The sequence below is a fragment of the Lissotriton helveticus genome, chromosome 5_1 (genome assembly GCF_964261635.1).
Source record: "Lissotriton helveticus chromosome 5_1, aLisHel1.1, whole genome shotgun sequence".
Classification (NCBI taxonomy): Eukaryota; Metazoa; Chordata; class Amphibia; order Caudata; family Salamandridae; genus Lissotriton; species Lissotriton helveticus.
The window spans coordinates 1,997,172,038-1,997,191,420 of record NC_136065.1 but is presented as its reverse complement, the minus strand read 5'-3'; the positions used below and the strand labels follow the sequence as shown (position 1 = coordinate 1,997,191,420).

At 48.1% G+C, this 19,383-nt stretch overlaps 1 protein-coding gene across 1 annotated transcript in view; it reads right to left on the bottom strand.

Moving 5' to 3' along the window:
- LOC144756150 (E3 ubiquitin-protein ligase TRIM39-like) overlaps positions 1-19,383 on the bottom strand; it is a 367,398-nt gene that overhangs the window by 84,763 nt on the left and 263,252 nt on the right. The window contains exon 6 of the mRNA XM_078645727.1: positions 17,812-17,838. Within this exon, the coding sequence (XP_078501853.1) occupies positions 17,812-17,838 (27 nt within the window). The remainder of the gene's footprint in view (positions 1-17,811; positions 17,839-19,383) is intronic.

Here is a 19,383-nt window from a genome sequence, read left to right as displayed (position 1 = left end):
TAAAAACATTCACATTTCGTTGGTTCGAATTTGCACGCAGCAATTCGTAAGCAGGAAAGATTTTTTTTTTTTGATTTTTTTTTAAAGTTCAGCTTTATAATTATAAAATATTTCTACTTTCCTGATGTCCCCATAAGCTCTTTGAGTCAGTAATGTCATTCGCCAGAACGGTTTTAGATCAATAGTACAGGAACCGTTATAGATTTATTTCAGGCATCTTTTTTTCCACCGCCTTCATAAATTTTACGAAGCTACAGCTCAAGCGAGAGTCATGGGGAGAAAAACAAGCCAGAACTGCCTTCCTTCGTGTGCGGATTCCTTGCCGATTGAAGTGTTGTTTCAACAAGTATTTCCGTTCATCGTATAATTTCTCGCAAGAGCATATCAGGTGCAGCATATCCTCTTGCCCCAAGCCACATAGCCGACAAAGGGGATCAGCTTTTATTTTAATCCAGCGCGGGAGATTTTGAATACAGGGTAGCAAGCCCAGCCTGTGCTTTAAGAAGCGCATTTTGACGGATTTCGAGTATTCCTCGCCAAGGTAACTCTGTGGTGCCGTAGTAGTGTACGAGTTTAGGGTCATCCAACCATGCGTTCTTTTGGAGAGGGCTGCCTTATCTTGGACCCATGATAACTGTTTGATCGATTTCTTGATCAATTTTTTAAAAGTTATATGACTTACTGGGTATCCCAGAGCTGCTCTAGTCCAGTGTTTGTCCGGCTGTCCCGTAGGAACTTGGCTGCTGCTGAGGACGGATGTTGTACTAACTCTCTCCACAAATATTCATTTAATGTTCCCTGTTTTGACTTCCTCACTTTGTCCCAGGCTATCATATAGGCTCCCTGCCTTGCTAGGAGCTGTTGCTCGATGCCAAATTGTAGCCTGATCTGAGCTGGTGAGGTCTGTTTGGGTAGGCTGAAGATGATTCTGTAGGCGGTTGTTATTGTATCATCAAGGATCTTGGCATCCCTTCCTCTAAGTGCCTCACTCCCATAGGTAATTGTTGGGAGAAGTTTAGCGCGGATTACTTGTGTCAAGGGCAGAAGAGAGGGGCCAGAAAGTTTGAGATTTAGAGACTTCAGCGAAATTGCCAGAGATAGCCCTTTCCCTCGTATGCTCGTTCTCTGGGCGGAGAACTGCCCACCGTTGTCGATCTTCACTCCTAAGTATTTATATGTTGGGGTATCCCCAATTCTTGTCTTATTCCAGTACCATGATGTTGGTTTCCTTTTTTTCCTGCTGATGGTCATTGTCTGTGTTTTCTCAAGGCTTATTGTGAGCTCATTTTTATCTGAGTAGCATTGTGTTGCAGTCAGGAGGTGTTGAAGTCCTACCTTGGTATAACTTATAAGGACAATATCATCAGCATATAGAAGACAAGGTAGATGCAGTCCCACTAGCTTCGGAGCGTGGGAGTTACAACTGTTTAAGATGGGGACCAGGTCACTTAGGAACAGGTTAAATAGGGTGGGGGCCAGGACGCAGCCCTGTTTCAGGCCCTTGTTGGTCTGTATGCACCTAGACAAAACGGATCCATCCCCCACCTTTATCTGTACCCAGGTCTCTGTGTGGAGGTTAATTAGCAGGTCCAAAAGTGGTCTCGATATCCCCCAGTTGTTCAGTTTATACCATAGGAGGTTCCGATTTATATGGTCGAAAGCGGCCTTATAGTCAATGAAGCAGAAATAAATGGGCATTTTGTTAAATTCTGCCTTGTCTAGGAGCATGCCCATTCTCAAAATATTAGTCATTGTGCCTACTGATTTGGCAAAGCCTGTCTGGTTGGCCGGGATTAAGGATCTCTCTGTTGCCCAGGCCATCAGCTCTTCTAGAAGGATGCCTGCAAAATATTTTGCCTCGTTGTCGATTAAAGCCACCAATCGATAGTTTTGAGGGGAAGCCTTATCTCCTGCCTTGTAAATTGGGGAGATAATTGAGCCCTTCCAGAAGCTTGGCAGGATGTTAAAATGTCTTATCTCTAAAAAAAGGGGTTCCAGGGCCGCTGCCCAGCCTGCCGCATCTTGTTTGTAAAGAATTGGCAGAATTCCATTCAACCCTGGAGCGCTTTCTCTTCTTCCCTTCTTGATTTGGCGCTGAATGATGTTTTTTAAGTTCAGCAAATTCCCTGTTTCGCTCGGAGAGTGCCATTCTGTGGAGCTTATGCCATTGCTCGCTGGAAGCTTTTTCTGAGTAACAAGCTCCTGGTCCTGGTTATTTCCCTCAACCTGGTTGAAATGGGTACCAAGATAGTTTTCCCATGTGTCCTCTGAAATGTTAGATGAGATCCCATGGTGCGTTGGTATTATGAATGAGTTTATTGATTTCCAGAACCTTGCCCCATCGTTCCGTTTAATGTCAGCGTGAAGTCTCGCCCATAAGTTGTCCTCAGCAGATTTGTTTACTTCCCATTTTGATTTTTTCAATGTTGATTTTAATTGCCGTAATTGATCGTGCTTTGCTGTGTCCTTGGGTTCCTGTTGAAGCTCTCTCATTGTACGATAGATTCTGGTTTTTATGCCTCCAATTTTGCTTTTATGTTCTTGAGAGAATTTGCCCGGTCTTTCTTTGCCTGTTTGTGACTGTGGCTTAGATCTTGTTGCATATGTAGACATGATGTTTGTAAATTGTTCCCATTTCCTGGTTTCGCTGGATCCAGAGCAGCTCCGAAGGTGCTGTCTTGCTCTTTCCGCTAGAGTTTCGTCTATAGCTGCTGAATATTTAATTTTTTTGAAATTGACGGTGTGAATTGACTCTTTCAGTTCTTTAGATAGCTCAAAGTTGGGCTTTTCGATCTTAAAGATGGTTTCTTGGGGGCAGTGATCGCTGTCTCCGCTGCGGCCTATCTGGTATGATTTTAAGTACTGAAATTGTGGTAATGAAATAAAGGTATAGTCTAGGGTGCTGCTTGTTCTTGTTGAATGAAAAGTTGCGGCTGAGGGGTTGTCTCCAGAGGTCCTTCCATTTAGCGCCCTGATGTTGAAGTATTCCAGATCTTTTAAAGTCTTGTTGCCTAGCTTTGTTTTCTTGGAGAGTTGTGGTGTCACTTGTGATGGAATGTCCCAAATTGCATTTTTAATTAGTGGTTCGTCTTCTTGCGTGGTACCCATGAGGTTAAGGTTGAATCCCCCGTGAGAACGGCATTTGTTATGGGTCTTTCCCTTATGCAAGTCTCCATAAAACTGCAAAGGTCATTGGCTGCTTTTCTTTTCCTCCTAGGATGGATATAGACGTTGATTAAAGTAAAGTCGGTGTCAACGGTACTTGTTTTAAGTTGTGACAGGTAAATATTAACAGCCAGCGAGGTTGTAGAAGTATGTCCGACTTCTTTAGCCGTCAAGGTACTTGTGGCCGATATATAAGTTACTAGGCCGCCTTGAGGGTGCCCATATTTAGCTATCCTTTTTGCAGCGGAGTAAAAGCGTAAGTAGCCATGAAGGTGCGGGGGATCTGCGAGCCATGTTTCCTGGAATGCCACGACATCAAAGTTTCTAATGTAGGTCATAAACTCTGGGTAAGTTATTTTAGGCGCCAAGCCATTAATGTTCCAAGAGCATATTCTCAATAAGTCGTGAGCGCTCTCCATTGGTTTGGGGCTGATTTGTCATTCATTATTATTTAAAGTTCTGGCTGTCCATCTTGGGTCGGGCAGTCCAGGTAGTTGAGTGTATTCATCTGCGGTACGTCGGGTGATCTCGTTGTGTTGCTCGGCGTTATTACCCCCTGGCCCTACCGCTCCTCTCAGGACCGAGTTTCTGGGACTTTTCGTGATAGCTTGTTCTGCCTCATTTACCGCCGGGGCAAGAATATCAGGATATTTTGGCTTTATATATGGTTTTATTGTGATCCCCCAGTTTTTAAAAGTTTCAGCTTCGGCATATATTTTTTGTGAAGTTGCCAAGGATGTCCAAGTTGCTTTTGTTTTTTCTCTGCCTGTGACCTCATCGGCTATAAATTCAATGGATACTAATTCCGAGCTTTTTACTTCTGCCAAAGAGGGAATATGGGATAGCAGCCGTAAGATGTTGCCTCTGTTCAGTGTGTCATGTCTTCCTTGCGAGGTGTAGTCTGGTTTGAACCAAACGACACCTGTTGCGTTTCTTTGTTCACTTGTCAGCCCATTCTCTATTTTCGGTTGGGTAGATCGCATTTCCTCTACTAGTCTTATTGCAGTTGTTTTCGTTTTAATTAAAATTAGGTGCGGTGACTCTTAGCTCTCGGCCAGGTATTTGCTGATTTCGTGCAGACGTTTCAATGTTTCTTTGTTCGTTTGACAGCCCTCCCCCTATTTTGGGAAGGCTGGGTCGCAAGTCCTCTACTAGTCGTGTTGCAGTTGGTTTGTATTGAGTGCAGTTACTCTTAGATCTCGGCCGATGGTGTGCTGATTCCATGCTGGCTGCCCGGCCAGGGTGATAATTATCTCCATGCCTGGAGATCAAGCATGTAGGATCCGCTGTCCCTCTAATGGGTGGTTCTTCTTCTCTCTTTGTGGACGATGTTCCTTGTGTAATTATAGGTAGATAGCTTTCTGGCAGCCCTTTGCCCATCTCTGCATTATCTAGTTCCGGATTATTCTCAGGCTTCGCACCCCGAGTGTGTTCTTGATTTTTTATTTGCAGGAAGTTAAGGCCGGGCTGCCTGCTGCTTTTATGTGCCTGTTCTGCGCTTGGTTTAAGGGTTATGTTACTAAGTTCACCGATTGGGATGCATACATTTTCTGTTTCTGTTTCGGGCGCTTTTTGTGTACAAATCCCATATTTTTCCGAGGTTTTTATTTCGTGTTTACTGTTGCACCCCATCCCAATAGTGGTTGTTACCTCGGTAGGAGTCTCAGATATATTAATGACTTCCTCGCATTCCGATAGACACGTGGCACCCTCGAGTTGAGCTGTGCTTTGTTCCATAATTGGAGTATTCCCAAAGAGGTGCAAAAAGCCTTTCCGTTGAGAGTTAATTTTGTGTTTCCTGCCTTTGCTTTTTTTTGCTCGTCTTTGCTTGGCATTCATTATTTTTTTTTGTGAAAACTTTATTTTTGTTGCAGATTCATCTCATATACAAAAACAGAAATGCCGACAGTACCATTTGTAATTACCATAAAACTTCAGTTCTACAGTTGAGTATCATACAGCCCATCAGCCCACATCCCGAAGGCCGGGCGGCGGTAGGTGGAAGCGTGACAGAACAGACGGAGAACATAGCAATGCATCTGCACGGCAGGATAATCCGATCCGCTTTTGTGTTTCTTTTATGTAGGTTACCCCCCAACTCCCCGATAGAACCCCCCCCCCCCAAAAACTGCCATAGAGTAGGAAAAACAATGTGTATACAGTTCGTTCACCTCAGTATGGCTCTCCCAGGGGCAGATGAGACAGCAACGATTGACAAGATTAAGAAGGAAAACCTTCCGGGATTGAAACACAACATCATCATGATTGAACATATACGTGCGTGGCCGGCCAGGCCCTACACCAATTTAGTACTCTCCCTCCCCCTCCTCTCCACCCTCACTCTCGGACCCTGTACCCTCAGGGGTGAACAACTCCGCACTCGTGCCCTCCGAATCCTCAGCAGTCGCTCCCACCACACGCATCATTCTCCACGCAAGTAGGTCGTCTTGTAGCCTCTCATCCCTACGCACGTGTTGCATGAAAGTTTCCTCTGCTAGGGACCATTCCCCCACATCTCTAAGCCACTGTGACACCTCCGGGGCCCTCTGTCCCATCCATGTAATCGCTACCCTTCTCGCCAACACCAATAGCAGTTGTAACATCTTATATGACAGATTGCGCTTCTTGGGTTTGGGGACCAAGGCTAACAAACAATGTAGGGGAGTCAGCTCCATCCGGAGATCGGTAACCGTACGAATGCGCTCCACCACTGACCACCAGAATGCTTTGACCAACGGGCAGTCCCAGGCCAGATGGAGGAAGGCCGCTCCCGCCGCACCACATCTAGGACAATCGTCCCTTTTTTCCGGGGAAATACGTCTCAGGGTGACCGGTGTCACATATGTGCGGTGCATAACATTAAAATGAATCAATTTAAACCTGGCGTTACACGACACCTTTCGGGTGAGGGAGCCTATGCGTTTGCGCTGCCCCGGTTCCAAAGCTAGCCCCAGGTCAGATTCCCATGCCGTCCAGGCCGGGGGGATCGGCGGGGTGGAGTCCTGCCGCATAGCCGAATACAATAAGGTTATCAGTCTCCTACCCCTACCACAGGAGAGGATAATATTGAGGGTATGGGACGTCGGGGGTGCCTCAGGGAATTGTGGCCAGGTGTCCCGCGCCATGTCGTGAAGGCCCCTATAGTGTAGGTATTGGCCCCCACTGAGCCCGAAGGTCTCCGTTGCCCGCTCAATGGACAAAAACGTATCATCCGGGTAAAGGTCTGCCAGTAGCTCGCAACCGCCGGCTCTCCACTCTCGGAACGGCATATGTTCTTCCATGGCCGCCACTGGGGCCAGGATCCATACCGGCAGCTCCCTGTGAAATGGGGCTCTACGTAAGATTTTTTCCACGAAGCGCTGCCAGATTGCCGCCGTGTGTCGCACTATGAATGGCAGAGCCCCATCCGCACCTCTCCCGTGCATCAGAGCCATTTGTACCGTCCTCTCATCCGCTCTATCCGCCAGGAGCCGCAGTTCCCAGTTGTCCGAGTCTGCGAACCACCTGGCAGCTGGCAATAGTTGGGCTGCATAGTAGTATAGGTCAAATCTCGGCGCCTCCAGCCCCCCTTCCTCCCAGCTCCGGACAATCGTGTGCAGGGCAACTCTACTACGCTTGCCCGCCCAGAGTAAGGACGTGAGGAGTGTGTTAAGGGTGCGAAATATCCGCTGAGTAAGCGGGCACAGAGAGTTTTGCAAGGTATCTAGCACTCTCGGTAGCATCACCATTTTGGCCACCGCCAGGCGTCCCATCAGGGAGAGAGGCAGTGTGTTCCAAAAGGACACAGACTGTTGCAGGGATGTAATCACCCGATCCGCATTCCGGGCCAGTAACTGCTCATCTGACGGTGCCACCTGGATCCCTAAATAGCGGAAGGCCTCTAGTTTCCACCGCAGTCCCAGGTTGGGCAAGTCCCCATGCATGTCCGCATCATATCCCGCCAGGGGGAAGATCAGGGACTTTCCTGCGTTAATGCGCAGGCCCGAGGCTGACCCAAAACGGTCCAGCAGCCGTAGAAAGACTGGCAGCGATTCCCGCGGAGAAGTTAAATAAAACAGGGCATCGTCTGCATACAAGGAAACCGTGTGCACAGTGTTCCCCACGTTGATCCCCCATTGGGACATCGTGGTCCGGACCTCAACAGCTAATGGCTCAATCGCCAGGGCAAACAGAAGCGGTGAGAGGGGGCACCCCTGACGAGTTCCCCTCCCCAGTGCCCAATCCTCAGAGCGTGCGGCCCCAAGTTTAACCCTGGCTCGAGGTGCTTGATACAGTATCTGGATCCACCTGCAAAATACGGGCCCTAGTCCTACCCGTCGAAGCACCTCTAACAGGTACCCCCAACTAGCAGTATCGAACGCTTTGGCCAAGTCTATCGAGACCAGGACCTGGGGATCCTCCCTGCCGCGCACCTCATGTAGGATATGGTTCAACCGCCGTAGGTTCATTGCAGTGTTGCGGCCGGGGATGAACCCACACTGGTCCTGGTGTACCAGCTGGGCCATGAGTGGCGCCAAGCGCGTGGCTAACAGTTTTGTCAGGATCTTCACGTCCGTGTTAATCATCGTTATAGGGCGGAAGGCCGCGGGATCACAACCGTTGCCACCCGGCTTCAGGAGCATGCATATCTCACCCTGATACATTGTGGGCGGGAGGAATCCGTCCTCCAGTGCCTTAAGGAAGACCTGGATGAGGAGGGGGCCGAGCATGTCCCCAAACGTGTGGTAGAATTCGGAAGGGAACCCATCTCTCCCCGGGGACTTAGCCCTTGGTAGACCAGCCATCGCCACCCGTACTTCGTGAAGCGTTAATGCCCCACCCAACTCCTCCGCCTCTTCTCTCGAGAGGGCCTGAAGAGTCAGTCCCTGGAGGTAAGGCTGATATGAGGCGTCCGTGACCAAGGGATCCGCCGTATACACTTGCTGCAGGTGGGTCTGAAGGACATGGAGAATATTCGGTTCCGAATGCACCATAACCCCATCAGGGCCCCTCAGGGCAACTATCCGTGCTGGGGCCATTTCTTTTCTCAAAATCCAGGCCAACAGCCGGCCGGACTTGTCCCCCCTCCCGGTGAAGACGCTGTCTGAATTGACCTAGAGTAAACTTATCGAGGCGAGTAAGTATATCGTGTACGCGTTCCCGGGCCTCGCGCTCCGACGCCAATTCTGGTTCCCCAGGGTCCGGTGAGGCCTGGCTGATCAGCAGGGTGTCTTCTGCTACCTTCAGCTCGCGAGTCAGCTGTTGTCTGACCCCATAGGTGAGCCCCATACATTCCCCCCGTATCACTGCTTTCAGAGCGTCCCATTTCGTCGAGAGGGGTATTTCGTCCCCTTCCCAGTTCAGATCAATATAGTTTGTTACGGCCGTCTGCACATGATCCCTTCCCACTTGGTCCTGTAAAAGGTCCATAGGCATCCGCCAAGTGCGGGGGCGGCAAGGCCGGTCAATCTCCTGTGTGGCGCACAACACTGGAGAGTGGTCGGACAGGAATCGGGCCAGATGTGTGATCGTCAATGAAAATGACGCATCCATGTTTGCAGCAAGGATCCTGTCTAGCCTGCTATGGGTGTTGTGCGTTGGAGTATAACAGGTGTACAGTTTCTGTGAGGGGTGACCCTGGCGACACACATCCGCTGCCCCCAAATTAAACATTACCTCTCGCAGTCTCGCCGTCATGCGAGGTTTCGTTCCTTCTCGGGGAGGGTATCTGTCCAGGACGGGATCCAAAACACAGTTAAAATCCCCAAACCATAAAAGAGGGCTGTCCAAATCCGACACCAGGACCTCCTGAACTTGGGAGTAAAAGGCCGCGTCATCTACATTGGGCGCATATGAATTGAGTAGTGTAAGGTCCCTCCCATTCAACTTCACCCTCAACAGTAGGTACCTGCCCTCAATGTCCGCCTCAGCATACTGCACAGCAAGGGGGACCCCGGGAGCCACCCAGATCAACACCCCCCACGCATATGTGGAAAAGGAGGACTGAAACACCTGACCCCGCCATTTTTTAGCCATTTTTTGCGCACCCTCTTCATTCAGATGTGTTTCTTGCAAACATGCGATAGAAATGCCATGTCTCCGGAGGAAGGACAGAACCCTGTGTCTTTTGGTGCAAGTGCCCAACCCACGCACTTTCCATGTTAGGAATTTGTATCCCATGTTCCCTGTGATCGCCCAGCCGGGCCCTGAAATCTACTGTCAACATACCGCCTCCTAAGGGCCCGAACGGTGATACACATGATGCCTGCAACAAAGTACTTCAAAAACTCCCCCCTCTCCCACCAACCCCCCTGTTTCGTAACTTTCAAGGAACATACCCCTCCACCCCCACCCACGAGCAGGATGACGGCAACAAACCAACATGTCACCCCGCCCTTCCCCTGCTGGTGCCAGGACGTACACAGCCACCCCACACAACCCGCACTACCCATCACACCCCCACACCAATACAAAACTTGAACCCCCCCCCCCAGCTCCCCGCATGACCCCGTGTTTACTTAAAGTACGTCAGGCTCCGTGAAAACTTCCTTTGACAAGTCGGGTCTAAAGCCGACACCCGCACACCCAACCCCCGATCATACTCCAGCCCCCATACAACGGACGGCTCCCCGCCCCACCCCACAATGTGAAGACTGGTGCTTCTGGGCACAATGGCAGTCAATATACATCGATTCCTTTGTCCCCCCCTAGGAGCCACTCCAGCCAACCAGATACAATATATACAGTTCCCATATCACCTCACGGTGGGCCCTTCTCCACTGGGGCTTCAGCTCCACCAGTCTCCGGGACCACCAAATCCTTGGCATTCATTATTAAGTTTGCTTTATCTTCCTCCGCATTTTCAAAGAGTGGATGATCTATAGTACCAGTTTCGTTCACCCCTGTGCTTGTTGGTATTATAGGTGGTGAGGCCCTTGATTTAGAGTTGCCTTGTCTATTACTCACCGGCGCTTCTTTGGACCTTGAGTTGTCTATGTCCACCTTGAAGGAGCTATCGCAGGGATTGCTTTGTTTGCACTTAGATGGCCTTCTGAGCTGTGTACACAGGTCGCTCAATATTGTTGGTAATGTTGCCAATTTATCGATGATTGGGCCACATCCGCATCCCTCTCTATAATTCCCAAAGCCTTGATTCGCTGAGCCAGTTTGTTTTGAAGAAGCGTATTTAGAGTGCCCAACTTCCCATCAATGGCAACCACAAATACAGCCAGTGTGTCAAGTAGCGTCAATTGAGTGTCCATTTTATCCGACTGGTAGTTGAGGGCTTCTACCAGGGGTTGTGTTGTTTTGAGTAAACTGCACCAGGCGCTCTCATACTTTGTGTGCTTTGGGTTTTCATCGTGGTTTTCTACAGTTGTGGGGCTTTTTTGGCCCGTCTCTGAAACCCCCTTATCCTTCATTGGGTATTCATGAGCAGCATCGCTTATTATAATAGGCGTATTTGGCACTTTGGTATTTGTCTCACTTTTACTGTTGTCTTGAGTGTATGCGGCTAATAGATCTTCCCACTCTTCCTTACCCAGATATGAGGATTTCTATTACCTCTAGTGGCGAGGGTGGTGACCTGTCAGTGTGGGCCGTATCCTTCCCAGGCCTCGACGTACTGTTGTGGTCAATTGTTTGTTTGATATGGGTTAAAGTTTGGTTTCCCAGAATTGAGTCGTTCTGTTCCCAGCGCTCCTTTTCAATGTTTACATTTGCTTCGTTATTGTCGCTGAGATACTTTGTTTGTTCTTGGCTTATTGCAATGCAGTTCGTAGATCCGTCAGCTTCGCCTCCCTTGCCGGGTATGTTGCCCTCACAAGAATTTTCGTTAGCAGTAGTACCAGGGCCTATGAAACTTTTGTGGGGTGTGTTTATAGGCAGGCTTTTTGTATTATTATTTGCCCTGTGCACTTGAATAAGGTTTGCTTCTAAGACAAATTTCATTCCTGGCTTTATCTCTTTGGTTGTAACGGACCTTGAGATGGAGCTTTTGTCACGCTGAGGGGTTGATGTCACTTGTAGTGATCCCCTAGCCGTAGGGCTGGGGCTTCCCTTGCTGATGATTGCTGGCAATAAGCCAGTATGCTGCACAGGCTGAGAAAGCTGAGATGGTTCAATGGGTTGCTGTAAGCCTGAGGATTAATTGATGTTTGAGAGTAGTGTGTCCCCCGGATTTCTTAAAAAATTAAACTTTGTATAAATTTTTGGTTGAAGCATTGCGAGGCTAGTTTTTGTTTTGCTGCTCTTTTCTGCTTTTGTCGGTTGTTCACTACTCAGGCTGTTATAGTCGGATTTGTCGCTTGTTATATCAATTAGCGAACCTTCGCTCTGGGTTGTTTGTCTGGTTTTGGACGGTGGCTCTTCTCTTGCGAGAGCTTTCGGCGAACTTTTGCGTTTATTCGTGTGTTTGTTTTCCCCCCCTTTATTCGTGGGGCTTCCACAAACACGTCCTGATCTCATATCACCAGGGCAGTCCGGGCGTCTAGATCGCGTCCGTTGGCACCCAATGAGCAGCGGCCTGGAGAATGTGGTTTAGAGTAATGCCTTCCTGCACAGCCTCAGGGGGTCGGGCGATCTGACTGGTACTTGGCAATTAACAGGTCTGGTGAGGCTTTTAACGGTCGACGTTCCTGCTACAAGCCTCTGGCTACTGCTGCCTAATGCCTGTCAATGGGTTCTCAGACTGTCGCGGCTCTTCCACCACCGAGCCTCCCACCACCGAGCCTTCTCTACAAAACCTGCCTCAGTACCACAGCGCCTCCGCTCCTTTGGCGTGCGGTGGCTTTCCTTGGGGCCCCGCTTCACCAACTGACAAAGATGCTCACAGGGTACTGGGTACTGGGATAGCCAAGCTTACTCCCAGCCCTCCACAATGATGACGCCTTGCTGTAGTCAGAGCTGCTGGCACCTTTGTTCTCTGCTCCTCCTGCCCTTATTCGCCACCTTCATCAATCCCTTGCATACTCCTTATCTCACCTCATATGACTGAGAGCGAGGGCAAAGGAGCGGGAGATGGCAAGTCAGCTGAAGCAGGTAGCGGCTTATCTCACACTTCACCGCTTTGCTTTGCTATTCAGATTAAAAGATTTCACTGCGCTGCCCCCTTTGCGCTCACCGTAAATTCAGCTCCGCCGCCGTGCCTCCTCTCCTCTCCGGCCCCGACACACAGTCATGGATGGGGTGCAGGGGGAGACCCTGGCGGGGGGGGGAGGTCCCCTGCTGCTGCTGAGTCTGTGATGGCTAGCAAATGCCTCCCTCGGCTCCCTCGCTTTCGGCTCGCCTCGCCACAGCCGCCTGCAGCTTTCAGCTTTCACGGCCCCCCGTCTCCCACGTACAAAACGAGCTTGGTGCCGGTGCTGGTGCTAATGCCGATGCTGATGCCGGTGCCGGTGCCGGGAGCCCTCCGAGGCTCAGATCCTGAAGCCCGGGGTTTGTGGCTTGGCTTGGCTTGTCTCGCTCGGCACACAGCACACGCTGAAGCTTGCAGCTCGCTGACAGCGTTCTGGCGATAAAAAAAAAAACTGCTCTCTAGCTCCCCCTCAGCTTCCTCCGTTCGTCAGCAATCTCACAGTGGGAGAATCAAGAAGCTGCAATAATAAATGGCACTATTTTCCACTTGGTGGCACCAAAACCTACGATCAAAGTATGTTTCATTAGTGACAACATTCAGTCTGTTTTTTTAGTCCTATCTTAAATTACTGTGTGCTGATTTCGTAAGGGAGCTTTTTAAAAAAAAAATTCTCAGATGTTGCAATCAAGAGTGATTTTTTTGAATAACAAAATTAAACAAATTCTATCATATCAATTTAAAGGTATCTTAATATTGAGATTTTAGAGACAGCCATTTATGGGTCAAACGTTGCTACATTTTTGCCACCCGAGGCCCACATCCTTCTATAATACTCCATATTGTTTCCCCTTCCTCATAATGAAAATTTCTCTAGCACGCACAATTTATTAATCAATTTCCGAAACCTCCAGCCTATCCTCAGCACAGTGAAGCACCCCTTCTTTGTTAAAGATACTCCACACTTTTGAAAAGGCTGCAGCCTGAGCTAAAGTGACTTGCGCCACCCCTTTGCCTTCTCATTTTGCGGTCATGCTTCACTGTTTCCAGTTCCATTTTTTGGAGAGTGCAAAGAGCGAAGGACTGCTATTGAAGTAATTCAAAAAGTGAGCCCTGCAAGTGCTTATCTACAACACAGTCTCTGTTAAAGTTGTAGGATGGCTGGTGTCTTAAATAGAAGAAAAGCAGGTGATGTGCTATTTTACCACCTTAAACAGTGGTAAGCGATTGTGTATACACTGTGAGGGGTGGAGAGCACAAAACAACACATACAACGAAACAGAAAAATTCATCTGTTTAGAAAAACTGCCCTCACTCACATACCGAAGTATGTGACATGCTTCATCATTGGGCCTGCTTACAATACGCCCTGGTGTAGCCACACTCAGGGCGGAGCATAAGGGAGGGGTAAAAATAATAAAACACGCACAACTAAACATAAGACCACAGAACTCAACACGTAACATACAAAGTGATAGAACAGTGCATATCACCAAGTGATTGGAACTAGTGATGCGACATAAAGTGCAGTTGAATAAGGATGTGATTTAAAACTGGTTAGAGGACACCAAACCAAACTTTATTACAAGGTTCCCCCACCAGGATTAAAAAGAAAAAGGATGGGTAGTGTCTAGAAGAGAAAGTGAGGTTTCTCAAAACACCCCTCCTGGTACTGCTAGTGTCAACATGTTTCGACCGACTTACTGTGCCTGCACAGGTCACCCCGGTCTTCTTCAGGACTGATGTCGCTCCCAGTACCTCTTAAGGCCCCCGTATTTTGGTTGGTATGCCACAGAAAACACGAGCCGGTCTGATTAGATCCTGGCCCCTTTAGTCATGTGTGGAAAGTGCTCCCAATATTGTGGGAGAACATAAACTAAATTGAGAACATAACAGAACAGAAATGGTATGGTCATACTACACTTCACGGTGAGTTCTAGTCCCATCACCATGTCTTAAAACCACTGGTTGTGTTCCCACTGTGGTCAGGAGTATAATATTCACCCTCTTGGATCCTATCCCTGATATGGAAAGTAGTCCCCCAGGCGTAGTGATCCCAAACGAAAAGAACATAACGTTTTTTACGGTGCTGCATATATACAGATGTATCACATATCACCACATTCCATCTCCATAGTTATTGCCAAATACCCCTCACACTTCCGTCATCATATTTATGTAATTGTGGCGACGAATGTTGTTCTTATAATAAATCAGTACATTGTGCATGCTAACTTATGCTCACTCTGTACTCACCGAGTTTATATAATATATAAAGTAAAAATGATGTCCGGCAGGAGGGTATCCCAGGAGCACAACCTACGTTGAAATGAGAGGAAAAAATACAAAGTAAACTCTCCTCTTGCTGCCACTATCTAGGGCGCGCCCCTCCAAATGACCCGCTCTCTCCTTACGGATCGAAATCGTTTTTAAAGTAAGGAGCCCTTCGGGTGCTAGTCGTCATCCCCCTCAAGTCCACAACCCTTTGCCACCTCCTTACTGTTCCGTAGGCTTGCTCGGACTCCTCTGCCTGTGAACCGGATCACCGTGAAGACAACACGCGATCCGTGTAGTTAGTATTTTGAAGGGAAAAGCCGTCGCCAGTAGACGTCACGTACGACCCACGTGATCACTCTGCCAGACGTGGGGCGTCGTGACGTGCGGGACAGGAAGGAATCGAGGTGCTGGGAAATGTAGTTTTTGGCCCCAGCTACCCTCGTAATCGCCGTGATTTGCAGGGTTAATCATCAGCGCAAACGAAATTATAACCTTGCCCATTATGGCGCGCCTGGATAATTTTACGGGTGAATGGTGCTGTTGATATTTGTTTTTTTGTTTTTATATATGTTTCTTTTCAAAACCGAAGAGACCTGGGTTCTTATCTAGTGCTGTAGATTAAGGTTTGAATAACCCAGTAATTCAGGAATCAAATACTATGCAGGGTGGATGCCGACAGATCCTTAATTCTGCATGCCAGATCAGAATAGACCTGACCTCAGTATTATATTTAGAGTTTAAAGTAGCAGGTGTCATTAGCGTGTTCCAGCCTACCTGAGGGACGCAATGGATGTCTTGAATCTGCTGAAAGATACCTCCTTTGATCCAGACACTGAATACCTCATAGGGCTGGACATAGAGGCCATCAGTTGTGAAATCCAAGGGCCATCCGGTTCAAACAGGCAGAGGAGTCAGGGCAAGCCTACGGAACAGTAAGGAGGTGGCAAAGGGTTGTGGACTTGAGGGGGAAGAAGACTAGCATCCAAAGGGCTCCTTCCTTTAAAAACGATTTCGATCCGTAAGGAGAGAGCGGGTCATTTGGAGGGCCACGCCCTAGATAGTGGCAGCGAGAGGAGAGTTTACTTTGTATTTTTTCCTCTCATTTCAACGTAGGTTGTGCTCCTGGGATACCCTCCTGCCGGACATCATTTTTAGATTATATATTATATAAACTCGGTGAGTACAGAGTGGGCATAAGTCAGCATGCACAATGTACTGATTTATTATAACAACAACACTCCTCACCACAATTAGATAAATATGATGACGGAAGTGTGAGGGGTATTTGGCAATAACTATGGAGATGGAATGTGGTGATATGTGATACATCTGTATATATGCAGCACTGTAAAAAACTTTATTTATGTTCGTTTCGTTTGGGATCACTACACCTGGGGGGCTACTTTCCATACCAGGGATAGGATCCAAGAGGGTGAATATTATACTCCTGACCACAGTGGGAACACAACCAGTGGTTTTAAGACATGGTGATGGGACTAGAACTCACCGTGACGTGTAGTATGACCATACCATTTCTGTTCTGTTATGTTCCCAATTTAGTTTATGTTCTCCGACAATATTGGGAGCACTTTCCACACGTGACTGAAGGGGCCAGGATCTTATCAGACCGGCTCGTGTTTTCTGTGGCATACCAACCAAAATACGGGGGGGAATTAAGGGTTACTGGGAGCGACATCAGTCCTGAAGAAGACCGGGGTGACCTGTGCAGGCACAGTAAGTCGGTCGAAACATGTTGACACTAGCAGTACCAGGAGGAGTGTTTTGAGAAACCTCACTTTCTCTTCTAGACACTACCCATCCTTTTTCTTTTTAATCCTGGTGGGGGAACCTTGTAATAAAGTTTGGTTTGGTATCCTCTAACCAGTTTTGAATCACAACCTTATTCAACTGCACTTTATGTCGCATCACTAGTTCCAAGCACTTGGTGATAGCACTGTTCTATCACTTTGTATGTTACGTGTTGAGTTCTGTGGTCTTACGTTTAGTTGTGCGTGTTTTATTATTTTTACCCCTCCCTTATGCTCCGCCCTGAGCGTGGCTACACCAGGGCGTATTGTAAGCAGGCCCAATGATGAAGCATGTCACATACATCGGTATGTGAGTGAGGGCAGTTTTTCTAAACAGATGAGTTTTTCTGTTTCGTTGTTTGTGTTGTTTTGTGCTCTCCACCCCTCACAGTGTGTTTAACTGAGACTTTCGGGGGTTCGGGTTTGGTAGAGTAGAGTCTTTGACCCTCTCCCCTTTTTATGTGCAAAGTGAAGTGATTGTGTATCACAGGAAGTGAAGAGGATTGTGCTGCTGCTTTCGAATGGAAATGCAGCAGCAATTAGTGACATATGAAGTAAACAACAGAAAATAATATCATACAGAAAACAACATAACAAAACAATTGAAACTTAACAGGCATAACGCACAGAAACAACCAAAGCCCAACACAATACAATTGCAGTAGAACACAACTTCACATGGTAGCACAGAAATCAACAAATCAATTCAACAACACTAACAAAATGCCACTTAACACACGAGCATAAACATTCTGGAATACATTACCTTCTCCAGAAACCTGCTTTCATAATATGGCGATAAAAGGTGTTTACACCAACCACTGCCTCAGCTTACCACCATGGGCTTGAGATAGCACCAGTCAAAAACGTTTGGAGATCCAGCCACGCTGGAGTGCATAGTGTAAGCTTTGCTTTGACATACATTGTATGGCTTCTATTCTAGGAATTCCATGACCAGCCATTAAAGACCCAGCAGCGCTGCAGACCCCAGCATCAGTGCAACACCTGCTGCAGTATAGACCTCAGCAACACCACAGATCCCAGAAGTTCTACAGACCCCAGGAGTGGTGCAGACCTTAGCAGCGGTGCAGACCCCAGAAGTGCTCTCAATCTGAGCAGCTCAACAGACTCTGGCAGTGCTGCAGGCCCCAGCAGCAGCGCAGATCTCAGCAGTGCTGCAGACCCCAAATGTGGTGCACTTCCTAGAAGTGGTGCACATCCCCAGCAGTGGCATAGACTGCAATGATGCGCATTATCCGTTCTCTGCGAAAGAGCTGCTCTATATTATGATGTTTCTATTGCCAAAGCATCAACGACACCAGAACGTGCAGAAAGAGCCCGCCTGTCTACCAGCAGAGACTCTCTGATATGCTGCTCATTGTTAATATATGATTGACATCAAAATAATACAGAGAAACTCTTAGATACGTCTCACGGCAAATACTCACATAACGTGAACAAATGAAAGAGAATTAAGAAGTGAGGGATCAAAAAGGATAGTCTAGTTACCTGCAAAGCCGCGGGCCCATCTCCAGTCTAGAAGAAAAACAAAACAAATATATAAAAACAAATAGAAAATACATTAATATGGATCTACAATTAGTGTCTAAAATTAAAAAGGCAAATTTGAACTGAAATCTAATTTACTAAACAAGGTAATAACTCTTACCCAGCCGGTCACCATCCCTTAGTCAAACTCCCAAGTATATGAAAAGGGATATCTCAGGTAGTGTCGGGATTGGCTGGGGTATCCACACAGTGTCTCTGCCCACTGGGCCAGTGTATGAAGCTACACATTGTTTCATTACACTGTCCTGGTCCGTCTGAGATTGGCTGTAGCCTAGACATCTCAGTATCAGAAGATGCCGGGCTAGACAAAACACAACCTTTCTTTCTGTCAGCTTTGTTGGTGCACCACTAGAGGCTAAGCCCTGGCTCCTAAAATTTGCTCAGAGCCTGAAGAAAGTGTTACTTACCTTTGGCAATGACATTCAGAGAAGGTGATGAGGGCCCTGCACTGCTGCCAGCCGTGGGTAAATCTTCAATGCCAATGCTTTGGAGTTTTGACAAGCCTTCAACTGCAGAGCGGAAAGTGTCTAGTTTGAAATGGTGCAAACCATCTGTCTGAAGCCAACTGGCGGTGGATGGGCATAAGATGAGCTCAGAAACTCCTCAAGGCTCTATGGGGACATGGGTAGGAGCTGCAGAGGACCAAGGTATGCCCATCTGAGCAGTGTCATCATTAGGTGTCGAAATAACCCAGGAGAGGATCTGGCAGTACTGGGCTCAGTGCCAAAGCAGAACCAGGCACCGGCCCAACTGGACAGGAGTCAAGTCTGAAGACAATGTCAAAGTGGAGTCAGAGTCAATGGACGATTCTGAACAGACAGCCTTTCCCAAAGATAAAAGCAACCTCTGGAGCCTCTAAAGATAAACTGAACCAACCAGAGGGGGCTCCTCACCCCTCCTGTCTAAAATCGAGAAAAATAAAATGTTTATCATTGTTGTATTTTTTCTTCCCGTGCTGAGTCTTTGGGGGCGGGGCCATCGGGGTAACAGTGGTGGAGGGGTGGTCACTGTGGTCAGTGCGCATATCGGTTTGGCAGCTGTTTTAGGATGGCCAAACCGATTTGCGAACTGAGCTGCCTACAACCCAAGCTGCGTTGCCGGTTTGGAGTCAGCAGGCACAGGCTCATAGTCTCTCTGGGAGAGGAAATCAAGGGTTCTCAGGCCAATTCGGACGCTGCTCTCATGCGGCCGGCAGGTCAGTTCCTTTGTTTTGTTTAAAATGTGTATAAAAATATGCGACTGCGCATGCATTTTCTTATGTACGTTTTGCACGTGCATTTTCTTGTTATTGTTTGCAGGGCCGGCTCTAGGCTCATGGTGGCGCTGTGCAGGGAGCGTAGGTGGGGGCCCCGGAAGAGGGGGTCCGGACGGGGCGGAGCCAGTGGCGTCACTAGGGTTGGTGTCACCCGGTGCGGGTAACTCATGGTGTCACCCCCTCACGACTTACCGCATGGACCAAGGATACCAGTAAAAACCCTGGGGCTTATTTTATTTACAAGCCCCTTGCGCCGC